This window comes from Schistocerca americana, chromosome 6 (genome assembly GCF_021461395.2).
Source record: "Schistocerca americana isolate TAMUIC-IGC-003095 chromosome 6, iqSchAmer2.1, whole genome shotgun sequence".
Taxonomy (NCBI): domain Eukaryota; kingdom Metazoa; phylum Arthropoda; class Insecta; order Orthoptera; family Acrididae; genus Schistocerca; species Schistocerca americana.
Genome location: NC_060124.1, coordinates 157,882,847 through 157,898,870, shown reverse-complemented (window position 1 = coordinate 157,898,870; position 16,024 = coordinate 157,882,847). Strand labels below are relative to the sequence as shown.

At 41.5% G+C, this 16,024-nt stretch overlaps 1 protein-coding gene across 1 annotated transcript in view; it reads right to left on the bottom strand.

Annotated features, from left to right (window-relative positions):
- LOC124619688 (WD40 repeat-containing protein SMU1) overlaps window positions 1-16,024 on the bottom strand; it is a 105,573-nt gene that overhangs the window by 44,227 nt on the left and 45,322 nt on the right. Inside the window, exons 5-6 of the mRNA XM_047146238.1 lie at window positions 13,569-13,757; window positions 6,834-7,063 (exon numbers count right to left, since the gene is read on the bottom strand). Of these exons, the coding sequence (XP_047002194.1) occupies window positions 6,834-7,063; window positions 13,569-13,757 (419 nt within the window). The remainder of the gene's footprint in view (window positions 1-6,833; window positions 7,064-13,568; window positions 13,758-16,024) is intronic.

Below are 16,024 nucleotides of genomic sequence, written 5' to 3'. Positions count from 1 at the left end.
CAGAATGGCCAGGAAAGACTTTTTTGATAAATTAAGCTAACCTATGACTACCAAATGCATTGTTACTCCTGATGATAAGACTAATTTATTAACTGGGCAAATGTGGACTTAATGATTTGGTTGAGCCCTAGAAGACGTGAATAAAAAGTTTTGATTCCTACAAAAATCTGCAATTAAGTGTTTATAATTTATACACTACAATTAGTGTCATACATGTTTATTGCATCAAAAACAATATGCTATGCAAAGTTGCTCTGAATGAAATTATCTCAAAAGTGTTGTCTGAAAACTATACACAATAAAAAAGAAGCAGAAAAATCATTATGTCAATTATGCAATATAGTAAGTTTTAATTTTCGATGAAAATGCAGCACATAATAGATTACAACAGCAAAAATAAAATAAAATAACTAAATTTTTTGATACCTTGGTAACCAAACCCAAAATATATAAGATATCCACCTTATATGGTTTTGCATCACCCTCATACTTTGCATTTTATTTATTTATTTATTTATCAGATTAATCTTTTTCAATACTCTTTCCAATACAGGAAATCACTACATAGGCGGTAAAAGTAAACCAGCATTCTCTATGTAGGTCAGTGCAGCTTGCTGTGGCTCCGATTGTGAACAGGGCAATACAGGTTGTGTATGCACTGTTCCGTCTGGCAACGCGTCTCAGAGTGTCACTATATGGCGAAAAGGGATCTCAGTTCACAAAGTTGCCAACCAAATCAGCATACAATTTAGCAACCCCATTCAAGCATTTGACCACTATTGTGAGGCACAAAATTTTAAGATCTAGCCCATTGTGGTTTCCAGCAGCCAACGACATCAACTGACGACCACTGCCTACAAGTAACAACTCACAGTAGTCTGAGAAGAATGCAAAACAGCTTCACACTGTCTTTTGGAGACAACAAGGAGGGTTGTGATGACCGAGTCAGTTAGCAACTCTCTCTACATGATCAGTTTGGTCTCTAGGAACCCATTACAAAGAACAATACAAACCTCTTTGTACCGTGACGCATAAAGGTGGGCAAGGGAATATGTTGAATCAAACCTGGGTCAATACTGTCAGATTTCTTCATCAGTGAGTGCATGATTTGTCTGATAACCTGACAATCACTTTACAGGATTGTGTAGGCAGCCAAATACCAAGGCACATCTCACCCTCGCAGTCATATGCATTCAGCAGGGAGATGGGTAAGCCATGTTTTGGGCTAGTATCATATATGGTCATCAGACATCTCTTGCTGCTACAGAGGGTTATTTGATGACTGTGCAATAGTGGGACAGGATCCTCCAAACTACTGTTCAGCCCTGCAGTCAACATTCGAGTGATGTACAGGCACACCAAACCCACTTGGTGAAATCTTTCTATAGACGGCAGGTACCATCATCTCAGTTAGGATACCTGGGGCCAGTTGAAACTCATAGAACTTCACTGCAGTAGCCTTCCTCACACACTGTGTGACCATAGGTAAGCGACAGTCAATGTAACGGACAGACCCGAGTAGCAATGTCTGGATCACTTTGGTACGATGTGCCAACAAGGATCCAAGGGTGTTGCACTGCATAAAATGGAACAACAAGGTATTCAAAGTTATCCACCAGCTGGTGATTTCAAACCAACTGACTTTGTCCTTTAGTTTTAATTTCACAGTAAGTGTTTTTATATAAGGCTTACTTTTTCATTTTCTTCTCTGGTTGAATTCTACACCCACACACTTTCAGAAATATACAGGTTATACTTTTTTGTTGAGCTATTTGATATGTTCAAGGACTGGTAACATACTCAAAAACTGCAGCACAAAGATTTCTTTTTGTTACTGATAATTTATCTTGAAACTAACAATGTAAGATCTACACCTGAATCTACAGGGTGAAAAATATTTAAACCGAAAAACCCTGGGAGGTTGTATGGGACATCAAAACAAATATTTTTCCCTAGAGTCATTTTTTCCTATGAGGAGTATTTAAACCGGTAGAGGAAGATTTCTCTGGCAGCAAATTAATTAAACCAACAAACACTTTTCCATGTTTTTATGACCAAGAGACAACACATTAACACAACCCAATTTCAATTGCAGTATATTTTCAAACATGCCTCCATTGACACGTACACAAATGTTACACTGTCGGATCATGTTCTGTCTGACACGGGCAAAAACCCCAGGAGTATCCTGAATTGTTCCTGCTACTGCTACTATCCGGGCAGCCAGATCCTCTTCTGATGCAACAGAAGTTGCGTAAACAAGGTTGCGCATCTCTCCCCCTCACACAAAGTCCAGAGGGAACATATCTGGGTATCGAGCAGGCCATGTCACAGGACCACACCTGCCAATCCACGGTCCAGGAATCGACACACACGGCGACTGAAATGTGCCAGTGCCCCGTCATGTTGGAACCACATGCGTTGTCTTGTAGGGAGCGAATTGTGCATGTTGAGGACTCCATAACGCCCGAACGTTGCTTCATCGGTAAGCAACACAGAGGATGGAAATGTAGGATGCATTTCACACTGTTCCAGGTACCACTGCGAAAACTGTGCTCTGGGTGGATAATCAACTGGTTCCAGGTTGTGGACACACTGTAAGTGAAATGGATGTAACAATTGCTCTCGAACGATTATTCTTACATTCGTCTGATTCGTCCCCATGTTACGTGCAATTGCACGAGTGCTGATTGAAGGATCCCGCTCCACATGCTGCATGACAGCTTCCTCAAATTTCAGCATTCTTACCGTGCGATGGCGTCCCTGTCCAGGCAATCCACTAAATGACCCGGTCTCACACAGACGTTGGGACACAGCAGCAAAGGTGTATGATGCAGGATACAGTGATTAGGATATTATTATTGATAAACCCACTGTGCAGCTCATCCGTTGTGGTGCACTACATAGTACGCACCAACCATATCAATGTACTCAACTCCAGGTGTATCGCCCCATTAGTAAACAGAGACAATGCACTACTACACTGGTGGACAGCAGGTGCCTACAACTCAAGATCGTAATACGGCCTCTAACAACTGAAGAGCGTAATATGACCTCCACCGGTTTAAATAATCCTCATAGGAAAAAATGACATTAGGGAAAAATATTTCTTTCGATATACCCTACAACCTCCCAGAGTTTGTCGGTTTAAATACTTTTCACTCTGTATATTACACAAACCATCTTGTGCTGTAGAGCAAAGGGTACTTCTAGAACCAATATTTTTCCCTCTCCTTTCTTGCTCCATTTGCAAATGGCGAACAGAAGGAATGACTGTTGATAAATCTCTGTTTCAGCTCCAATTACTCTGATTTTTTCATCACTGTCATTTTACAAGACTAATGCTATAGGAAGTAACATGAGGCTCTACTCTCTTGAAAGACACACTCTTGTAATTTCAGCAGTAAACCTCTCTGTGAAACACATCTTCTCTCTTACAGCATACGTTACTGGAGTTTGTTGAGCATCTTCGTAAGCTTCCTGTGCATGGTGAAAAATCCTGTGATTACATGTGTCAACTTCGTTGGCTCTTCTCTCTGTCTTATTAATCCAGCCTGATAAGAGCCCAGCCTTGTAAAGCTCCTCCTGCCTCTGGTTTACTTTAGATTAATTTTTGCGGCTATCAGAATCATGTATGGGGGCTTTACATAGAGAACATACTTTGTTATAAAATAAACCTGACCACGTGACTAATACGAACACGTCTCTTATACTTCTCCAATATTAAAGTTATCCAGCTGAAAATGAAAAATGTCACTTGAATTAATAACAGTACAAGTCAAACTACTATATTTTATTGCCCCTTTACCCTGCAACCAACTTCCCCAACAATGCCAAACTCATCTACCAGCCTTTTGTTAACAATTAAGCTCATTTTATGTTCACTCTGAAGTAACCATTGCTAAGTTGCATTTCCACATTAAATAAATAGGTAAGCACTGATCATGGCAGTGTCACAGGCTTGCAAGCATGCTCACACAGGGTACCGAAACACTTGCAGCAACCAATGACTTAACCTTGTCGGAAACCTGTAATCATTTCAAAACAGCTTGTCAAATCGCACTGAAGCTGTTGACACTATCTTAATGGTAGGTGCAGCGGCAGCTGCTGTGTAAGAGCATAGGAGCATGTGAACACCCTAACTTTCAACATCTAGCAGAGTTATTGGTTATTTTTCTTTGAATGATGTTAAACATGACAGAGATGCTGCAATCTGAAAATCTTAAATCTACCACACTACTGCTTCTCAAGACTCCGTGAAACTTGGCAACAGGGTCACGAGCACACCTTCAGTTGTGCATGTTTCAAGGAGCTTTTGTGAATGCACAACTCGTGTGATATATTGCCAATTAGATCAGTCACCAGTATATGTTAAAGTTGTGCTAACAGTAAACCTATTTTGTGGGTTTCTGAAAGAGTTCTACTATAGAAAGTTATGAATTTTATCATACAGCATCCATCTGAGGCACTGACAAGGGAAACTCCCCGCCACACCCCCCTCAAATTTTGTGATAAGAGGCCCAGTGGACAGGATGTCAAAACCTGATCACAGATCAAGCATGAAAACAGGAATGTGTACTGAACTGTAAAGAAAAAAAGCAAAATAAACGCAGTGAGCGGTCCAAGGAAAAGAAGTGCAATCTAGAGCAAGCTGAAAGAGTGATAGCGTCGTGGTTAAGTGGTCACAGAGTTGGACTACCAAGCAGGAGACTTGTGATCAAATCCCCCAGTGCCATTTTTTTTACCACTGTTCTTTGCATTCAAATGTGTGTCTGTGTCATGGTATAATGTCCGTTTGCAAAAGCGAGGTGTAAGGAAGTGACCTATAATGACAGTACATTCTGCACAACTATTGTATTAGCAGCCAAAAGGAAGTGGCTTTCACATGGGAACTGCAAACGTCTGATGACAAAGCAACAAGTTGACCGAATCCTCCACTGGTAATCACATCTGGTGTGTCAAATGGTTCAAATGGCTCTGAGCACTATGGGACTTAACATCTATGGTCATCAGTCCCCTAGAACTTAGAACTACTTAAACCTAACTAACCTAAGGACAGCACACAACACCCAGTCATCACGAGGCAGAGAAAATCCCTGACCCCGCCGGAAATCGAACCCGGGGACCCGGGCGCAGGAAGCGAGAACGCTACCGCACATCTGGTGTGTCACACACGGCATTAGTGACAGTACGTGTGTCATATGATAGGTACCTCTTACCGACGCAACTAATTTGTACGCCTGGTAAGTGAATGAGATATGCCTCCTTGTCCGATTTAGGAGTTCATATGAATGTGAATGCGATCACCCCCAAGCAAATGATGAAAATATAATAGGTTGTCACATAAGCTACAAAAATTGTTTCACAATCAGACAGTTTCTCTGAGCTCTGTCAAAACATATGTTTTTAACGTTTTTGAAGATGTGCTCCTGAATTCCATTGTTGTAACATAGTTCACACCCGTTTATTTGTTGTTTTCATTTCTGTGAGATGTCTATGTCGGGTCTCACCTGCTATCACTAGTCATCACATTTTCTTGTGACTCGTATTCTGTACCAATGAATAGTACGTATTCTGTATCAACAAACAGTATCACGGCTGCCAAGACTACAGAAAGAGAATGGACAGTTCATAATGTTGTGAGGGGGGGAGGGGGGGGGGGAAAGGAGAGAGAAAGAAACCACACACATGGTACGAAAGAGTTTTGAACACTCCTTGTCCGCTTTACAGTACAACACCGTGACCACTTAGCTGCGACGCCACGCCTCTTAATGTGCGCTTAATATTGCACTTGTTAAGCTTGAGCCCTTCACTTTTTTGACGGGCTATTCACTGGGCAATTTTACCACTAAATCTGAAGGGGATGCAATGGGGAGTTTGCTCTGTGAGAATCATAGGGGCCCAACACACATCACCGTATATTGTGAGCTTATAAGATTTATTCATGCTGCTGAAATCTGTTGATCTTATGGTGGGTCAGGTTTATCTTTGCTGTAGGCCCACATTTTGTATATGAAAACTCAAGAAATGCTGTCTCACTGGTTTCTGTGATATTCATTTAAATGTGGGATTGACAGTGTGTGCTTTAGGTCCTTATGGATGTCAGTGTCTAATTTGTATTTTAGTCAAGTGATCATGTTGGTATACATTAATATTTGAATTTAATCATTTCCACAAGTAGCACTTTGCGTTTGGATTTGGAGTTCAAGTCTCAGTCCAGCACACAGCTTTAATCTGCCAAGAAGTTGCATATCAGCGTACACTATGATGCTGAGAACAGATCCTTTGATTGAGAGAGTGACGAAATCAAATAAGGTTGTCTACCAACAAACATTTAACAAGGAAGTGTACAGTTAACACAAGTTGTTGTGTGGGTGCAGTGTAAGAATATCAGATTTTTCAGGCTGGAAGTAAATTCGTGAACTAATACATCTCTTAAGAATCTTGTACATTAGTCTGAAAAAATGGAAAAATGTGAAAAACTCCCACTTACACAAAAATGCGAAACGGAGAATTGTGAAAGCTTAAATATTATTTCAGTATTGCCTTAAACTGTACTTAATTATGTACAAATAACAAAATTCCACAAAAACAATTCTTTCATTTGTCAGTTAAGTTACACATCTTAATAACTGTTACACAGCAGATGCTGTTAATTTCACACACTCAAATTTTTCTGAATCTAAAAATTTGTGAACACCCAGAATGTATACTCGTGAGCCACCACTGGGTAGATGACACTGCAAATCCTAAAAACCATTCTGAGGAATTGTAATTAAAATGGATTAAGCACATGAAAAAAGAAATAAAACTTCATGAAATGTTTTATTAACCTGTGCTTGGTATTTAAGATCTTTTCTTATTTTTCCTGTGGTGAAATTCCAGACCTCAATGAAACCATCCACGGATCCTGTTACGAGGTACTGACCATCAGGTGAAAATCGAGCACACTCTACGTGTGACTTCTGTCCAAATTTTATCTGCTTTGATAGTTGTGTAGGATATTTCTCTTCTTCCTGGTCACGTATAGCGGCCTTACCACGGAACAGATCAATTGTTGTTCCTGAAAAAGAAATTTAAAAAAAACATTCATTTTATATACGACAAATAAATGAAGCACTTATAAACAAAAACAACTACAAATCAACATTTTTTCCCCACAACAATCAGCCTAGGAGATGTATTACATGAACTGCCATAATAAAAAAAGCCTGATGGGTTGTGGATAGAAATTGCACCCTCAAGTCTTTATAGTTTAAATTTATTATCTGATGATGCTGAATGTTAACAGTTAATCACCTTGTTTTACACTTTTCACTTTCAAAATATTGGTAAAAGAAGGAGAATTAGACTGCTAACAGGTGCAGTGTCGGGAGGCCGTTGGGCAAGGAGGTTGGGAGAGGAGGGGGGATGGAGAGAGGCGGGGGAGAGATAGTGCAAAAAAGGAGAGGAGTGGGGGAAAGATGGGAAGGTGCGTTGACACACAAACAGGGTGGAAGACAAGAATAGAGAAGAGGTGATAGGACAGAGGAGGTGGAAACTGTTGAGTGGAGGGTTGAAGGCCCTGGTGAGACCCTCAGCATATTGGGATACTGGGCAGGGATTTCTTGCCACTGCAGATATGCCATCCCTGGGAGCCCACACTGCACGGCAAGGATTTTTTTGTGTGTGGAAGGGATGGCAGCAGTCAAAATGCAGGTACTGTTGGTGGTTGGTGGGTTTATTGTGGGCAGAAGTGTGGAGGGAGGCATCAGAGAGGAGGAGAGCAATGTCCAGGAACGTGGCATAGTGGGTTGAGGAGGACTAGTTGATGCAGATGGGGGAGAAGAGGTTATGAAAGAATGATGATAAGGCTTCTTGGCCATGAGTCCAGATCATGACAATATCATCAATGAATCTGAGCCAGACTAGGGGTTTGGCATTTTGGAAGGCTAGGGAAGTCTCCTCTACATGGCCCATAAAAAGGTTGGCTTGGAAGGGTGTCATGTGGGTGCCCATGGCTGTGCCATGGATTTGTTCATGTGCATTCCCTTCAAAGCAGTTGTGAGTTGGGATAAAGTTAGTAAGGTGTATAAGGGATGAGGCAGTGGGTTAGGAGTCTGAAGAACATTGGGAAAGTTAGTGTTCAGTAGCAGTAAGACCATGGGAATGAGGGGTGTTGGGGTATAGAGAGGTGGAATCAACAGCAACAAGTAGGGATCCATGATTTTAAGGGGTGGAGATGATGGAGAGTCAGTGAAGGAAGTGGTTGGTGTATGTGACATGTGAGGCTAGATTACGGACAATTGGTTGGTGGTGTTGATCAATGAAGGCCGATTTCCTTTCAGTGGGGACACAATAACCAGCACAATTAAGCACCCAAGATTGTTGAGTTTGTGGACTTTGGGGAGCATGTAGAAGATAGGTGTGCAAGGTGTCATAGGGGTGAGGAGGGAAATAGATTCAGGGGAGAGATTCTGGGAAGGGCCTAAGGTTTTAAGCAGGGATTGGAGTTTATGCTGGACTTCTGGAATGGGATCACACTGGCAGAGTTTAGAAGGTGGAATCAGATAATTGCCAGAGGCTTTGTGCCAGTAGTCACTGTGATTCATAAGAACAGTGCTGCGAGTAGGATAACTATGTCAGGATTTGTTTTGAGGTTGTGTATGGCTGTCCTTTCTCCTGCTGAAAGGTTGGTGTTCTGGGAAAGGAACCTGGGCAATGATGGTTAGGCCAAGCTGGAGGTAAGAAATTCCCAGAAGGTAACCAGTGGATGGTTAGGTGGGAGGGGGGAGTGAATCATGCTTGGATGATGGTGTGAACTGGGAGAGGCAGGGTTCAATGTTGGGATCAGGTTGGCTTTGGTTGGATTGGGGGGGGGGGGGGGGGGGGGGGGGGCTGTAGTGCTAAAGGTGAGGGCTTTGTATAAGGATGAAACTTCTGTGGGGCTGATGGTTTTTGTGGACAGGATAACAACAGTGTCATGGGAATGTTTTGGCTCTGGATCTGGTGGAGCAATGGTAGGGAGTTTTGGGGGACGAGGCAAGTTGAAAATGTCAGCTAGGCTGTGTTTGGGCGCAATGAGGTGTTAATGAGGAGAAACATTCTGGGTAGGATAGGGGTTGGATAGTTGTCCCTGGATTGGTAGCAGGATGTCAGCAGGTCAGATAACTTATGGAAGTGGTGTTCGAATGCTCCTCCAGGTGCTGCAGAGCTTTGTGTTTTGATTACCTATCATCATGCCCTGACGTAAGGGACATCCTACCCAATATTCTTCTCACTCCTCTTAAAGCAGTGTTCCATCGCCCATCAAATGTCCACAACATCCTAGCCCACCCCTATCCCAATCCCAACCCCTTGCTACAAGGATCGTATCTCCGTGGATGACCCAGCTGCTATGTCTGCCCAACCCGGCCACCCCAAACTTCCTATTCCAGCCCTGTCACAGGTGTACCTACGCCACAGAGGCTGAGCCACCTGTTGAAGTAGTAATGTCTTAACCAGCTCTGATTGTTGCACAGATGACAAAATGGTAGATATCGAAATAGACGACAGAGCGATAGCGAAACAATTAAAATCACTCAAAAGAGGAAAGGCCGCTGGACCTGATGGGATACCAGTTCACTTTTACACTGAGTATGCGAAGGAACTTGACCCCCCCCCCCCCCCCCCCCCTTTCACGCAGCGGTGTACCCCGTTTTCAAGAAAGGACGTCAAACAGATGTGCAGAACTATAGACCTATATCTCTAACGTCGATCAGTTGTAGAATTTTGCAGCACGTATTATGTTTGAGTATAATGACTTTTCTGGAGACTAGAAATCTACTTTGTAGGAATCAGCATGGGTTTCGAAAAAGACGATTGTGTGAAACCCAGCTAGCGCTATTCGTCCATGAGACTCAGAGGGCCATAGACACGGGTTCCCAGGTAGATGCCATATTTCTTGAATTCCGCAAGGCGTTCGGTACAGTTTCCCACAGTCTTTTAATGAACAAAGTAAGAGCATATGGACTATCAGAACAATTGTGTGATTGGATTGAAGAGTTCCTAGATAACAGAATGCAGCATGTCATTCTCAATGGAGAGAAGTCTTCCAAAGTAAGAGTGATTTCAGGTGTGCCGCAGGGGAGTGTCGTAGGACCGTTGCTATTCATAATATACGTAAATGACATTGTGAATAACATCGGAAGTTCACTGAGGTTTTTTGCGGATGATGCTGTGGTATATCAAGAGGTTGTAACAATGGAAAATTGTACTGAAATGCACGAGGATCTGCAACAAATTGACACATGGTGCAGGGAATGGCAATTGAGTCTCAATGTAGACAAGTGTAATGTGCTGCAAATACATAGAAAGAAAGATCCTTTATCATTTAGCTACAATATAGCAGGTCAGCAACTGGAAACAGTTAATTCCATAAATTATCTGGGAGTAGGCAATAGGAGAGATTTAAAATGGAATGATCATATAAAGTTGATCATCGTTAAAGCAGATGTCAGACTGAGATTCATTGGAAGAATCCTAAGGAAACGCAATCCGAAAACAAAGGAAGTATATTACAGTACACTTGTTCGCCCAGTGCTTGAATATTGCTCACCAGTGTGGGATCCGTACCAGATAGGGGAGATAGAAGAAATAGAGAAGATCCAACGGAGAGCAGCGCGCTTCGTTACAGGATCATTTAGTAATCGCGAAAGCGTTACGGAAATGACAGATAAACTCCAGTGGAAGACTCTGCAGGAGAGACGCTCAGTAGCTCGGTACGGGCTTTTGGTGAAGTTTCGAGAACATACCTTCACCGAGGAGCCAAACAGTATATTGCTCCCTCCTACGTATATCTCGTGAAGAGACCATGAGGATAAAATCAGAGAGATTAGAGCCCACACAGAGGCATACCGACAATCTTTCTTTCCACAAACAATATGAGACTGGAATAGAAGGGAGAACCGATAGAGGTACTCAAAGTACCCTCCGCCACACACCGTCAGGTGGCTTGCGGAGTATGGATGTAGATGTAGATGCTGCAATCATTGTACACCTTTTTATATTGGTATAACTACCAACCAGCTATCTACCAGGATAAACAGCCACTATCCAACTGTAGCCAAGAGCAAAATAGGCCACCATGTGGCACAACATGAAGCAGAACATAATATGCTTGATTTCAATGGCTGCTTCACTACTCCTGCCATCTGGATTCTCCCTCCCACCATCAGCTTTTCTGAACTGTGCAGACGGGAATTATTCTTACAACACATTCCCCACTCCCAAAATTATTCCACCCTCATCTTACACTTACATATTGTCCCCAAACCCTCCACCCAACAGTTTGCATCCCCTCTGTCCTGTTAACTCCTCCCGATTCTTATCTCCCACCTTCTTTGCATGCCGTCCTCTGCCAATGCAACTGCCCATCTTCCCCACTCCTCCCCTTTTTCACTATATTCCCCCTCCCTCTTCCTCTCCCCATCTCCTTGCCCCAAAAGCTCCTGGCACTGCATTGTTGGCAGTCTACACCCTGCATGCTCTACCAGACATTGGTGCTGTTCTCTCCCACCACTTGTTTCCTCCCACCACCCGTATATGGCTATCAATTTCCCTTCCCCGACCCCTCAAGACTTCTGCTTCCATTCCATGTGATAGGTGCATTCTAGTCCGAGCTGAAAGAGATGGCGGTCATGTGTGCGTGAGGCATGCTTCATTGAACAAATAAGTGTGTGTGTGTGTGTGTGTGTGTGTGTGTGTGTGTGTTTCTCTTTCTTTTTCTGACAAAGGCAGTGGCCAAAAGATTGCGTGTAAGTGTCTTTTAATTGCACCTCTCTGCAACTCCATATGTCATCTTTACATTATGTAGCAACCTACTTTTTTCCCTACACTGCTGAAATATTATACAAAACATTTACTAAAACAAATACACTGCAATACAGTAAAGCAGTTCTATGGATAATGAAGTTAAGAAATCTCTGAATGAACATACACACATTTTAATTAAAATTTTTTTAACTGGCCCTTAAAAAGACACCTACAGAGTTGCTTATATTATTTGGTAACCTATTATAGAAGCAAGCAAAATGTGATATGTAACTCTTTCATTGCTGGGAATCTTGTGATAATTCTAGTTCATGTATTGTAATTGTGAATGTCACTTTTCATTATGCTTATTTCATTATTCTCTTTTACAAACTGAATTACCTTGAGGTTGTACAAAGAATAAAAAGTTAGTTAGTAAATTAGTTAGTAAGTTAGTTAGTAAATTATATTTGATGAAGTAATCCCTGTAGGATTGGTGTCTGTTTATAATAGCAGTTTCCTAACTGGTCTCTTCTGAATCCTGAATATCCCACTCATGTAGACTGTGGGTGCTCCCACCCCAAATTTCAATCCCATATTGGAAATGCAAGTGGATTAGTCGACAGAATATTAATACAATGGAAATTTAACTTTTATTTACTTGATAACTAGTTTCGGGCTGGGGCCCATTTTCAAATAATCCAGATAGCCAAAAAAAAAAAAAAAAAATGGTATTTTCCAAAATATAAGAACTATGTCAAGATTGTATTCTCTGTAACTGTTCATTTGAAGTAAATAAAAGACAAATTTGCAAATTTGGTTATTTTTCCATTGTATTTATTAACACAAGTCTGTGTCCTGCAGTTATTCCAGCAGGCTGGAAGTTTACACAGAATATTAGTTTAAGGGCAAGAGAGCTTACTATTTTAAAGTGAGAGTTTTAGTAAGTAAATATCACAGCTAATCTTTTTACAGATGTAGCTGATGTGCTGTTTCCATGTTAAGATGTTCATCAAACAAAACGCCAAAAAACTTACATTTATAAGATGTTTCAGGTGTAGACAGTGATTCAATATTTATGTCCACTTGAGACTGGTTACAAACTAATAAGAATTTCATCACAAATTGTCCTCAATCAGTGTAAGTTTATTCATGAATAGATACCCTGTGATCAGTTCAAAGTTACCTTTGTTGTTTTGGAATACTAACTACTTTGGATGGCCCCAGACAATAAGTGATGAATCATCAGCATAGTTCACTACCTCAGCACTCAAATAACTTCAGCACAAAATGTGAAAGTATGGACTTACTTGACAATATGTATAATTTCTGTCACACCCAATTACCTGCCACCCATCATCTCTCCCTCCAACGTTACACACATACGCATAATTAATCTTTTCACAACTCAGTAATTATGCATAAGCTGCAGCTTGGATGTAGAAACCAGAAAGGATTGAAAAATCATGAATCATTATCTGAAAATGAGCATTCCTGACTAAAGAAATTGCACTAAAATTAAAAACAAACCAGATGGCCTCAAGTGTGAGCTCACCATCTCCCATACCCATAGGAAATGTACAGTTAAAATTAATAAAACCACAAACTATGAACATCATGACTACACATTTCCTCTTTTCCCTTCTTTTTTTTAAACTTTTATATTTTTTAATACACCAGTAATTAAGACTCAACATATTTACATCATCTTTGTGAACAAAACAATTAAAACTACAGCACATTTTTTTTATATTTGTAATCACAGCTGTATGAAATATAATAGAATTCACTCAACCCACCTGGTGGCAATAAGCCTTGATGCTGCTGCCATTTCAGTGACTGACCAAGCAAAGCGAGCAGACGTGACGACGGCACGACAGACACCTCGCCTGACAGGGCTTGTGCTATTGCCGCACGACGCTTCTCCTTGCTGCTGCCATCAGGATACGCCTCCCTGGGATCAAAATATGACCTTGCTAACAAATTTTCTGAAAATAATGAAAACATATATAAATTATATATTCAGGCAGCTTAGGAACAAGAAAAACAATGAACAGGTTAAATTCAACGTATTTCATTAAAATATTTGAAAAAAAAATAACAACTGAATAGTACAATGAAGTCAAAACATTTGGCAAAAAGTACTAAAAGGGATAAATTTTATCAATTGTTTGATGTAATTAATGAATAGATACAAAGATTAACAGATACATTTTCAGACCACAGATGATGATGATGATGTCCCATACTCCGAGGAGAGTAGGGAACAATCTGGGAGACCACAGAAATACAATGTTAAGGTAAGAGAATAAAGGGAAACTTTGTGCACATGGATATGGTATAATTTATACACAATGAAGCAAAGGAAATAAATGTTGACTAGAATTCTATCGCAATTGAGATCTTGAGTGTAGATGTTAGGACGTTGAACGTAAAAGTTAGGAATGAAACGAGTATATGTTTTATGGAATGATGTTTCCAGTGCTCGATTTGGGATGTGATAGAACTGCAAGGTGGTATGGTATTTCAACAGCTAGTTTTAAGTATCTAGTGAGAGAACACGAGGATGGCACATTTTCTAGCAATGTTTTTGCCCTAACTACTTATGATCTAAACATCTTGTTTAGGTGCTGGTCAACAGCATGTAAGAATTTTACAAAATGCATTACACTGTGCTGTCTGTGATAATGATATTTATTCTGCTAGCAGTTTCAGTCTTAAACCATCTTCAATTGCAGAAAACTTATCGCATGCTATGCATGTTATCCTTTTGTGAGTGAGCCTTCATATTATATTCATGCTACGATTTTCCATTTATATTGGCAATTATCATTTTCAGAATTAACACATGCCAAACCATGTGTGACATGTGAAATCTGTGATAAGTTTTTGCTGTTGAAGATGATTTAAGAATGAAACTGACAGCAGAATAAATATTATCACAGACAGCACAGTGTAATGCATTTTGTAAAACATTCACTATCTACACTAGCAATAATAAAACGGGTATCAAGAATGTATAGCAATACAGCAATTTAAGCCAAATTTCATGTCTCTTCCTAACCACAATGTTTACCATATAGAGGAGGTGCTTAAAACTAGCTGCTGAAATACCACCTTGCAGTTCTGTCATACCCCAAATTACGGACTGGCAACATCATTCCACAGAACAAATAGCCATTTCCTTCCTAACTTTTACAACATACTTTTGCATTCCGCCTTGGATTTTCCACTGTTTGATTTAACCACAATAAGTACCTGCACAGTCAACATATCTGAATAACTAGTGGTTAGCGTATTGTGTAGTTACTGTATAACTGTTCCTAGTTTTTCTCACACTGATTAAATGAAAGCTGCACTGCCCAAACATGAGCAGTATAGTGAAAGCAACGTAAACTGGAATGATTTTACATTTAATTTTACACACAGAAATTTCTAGTCTGAATGTTCGAGGTAGATGTGTTACAGAGAGAACATTGATGGCCAACACTTGTGTATTTCTGATGCTCTCCTGTTCTTGGTTTGCAGTAATAAGTTTTGGCCAAAACAATTGTTGCGGCCACACTTAGTAAGCGTTGCTTCACACAGTGGAGAATGGCAAAACAGAGGCAGCCAGCGATCATGGCATTGCGAAGTAGGCGTGGCGCAGATAGTCTTGCTGACAGTTGCAGTCTACCAACTGGCTGACGCAAGGACGCACGCAGACTGAGTGCCGAGCGAAGCCTGGAGATTGCTGAGTAAGGGAAGTGAGGCCAGCACGCTAAGTTAGCTGCAATACACTGCGGGAGTAATAACAGGAAGCTGCCACCAAGGGTAAAAAACGTCCTCCTGCCGGATATAAATAGTGGAGCGCAGGCAGCAACGGACAGAAGCCATTAGGAAGCAATTCGGATCTGAGGACGGACATGGTCCATGTCCAGATGTTCAATCTTCATAGATGATGATTCTGGAAGTCTGTTCCAGCTCGCAGGAGTCATCTGTTCGCCGGCAGACATCTACTTCAGCTCTGGGGGTCGGCCCGAGTCTGTTCGGCACCATGCCTGACTAACTACAGCGAGAACTTCCAGCAGGACCGGCCGCAGCGCGGTCTTGGGCACAGGCGCCGCCGGGGACTGACGCCCGGACTCCACAGCAACCCGGCCCCACGGCGCGTGGTCCGTCCATGATGGGAGCTTGTGGACATCGCGACTGACGGCTTCCCAGCCGCCGGTGCAGCAGGCCGCGGCAGCTGACCTTACGGCGGCGCGGCTCCGTG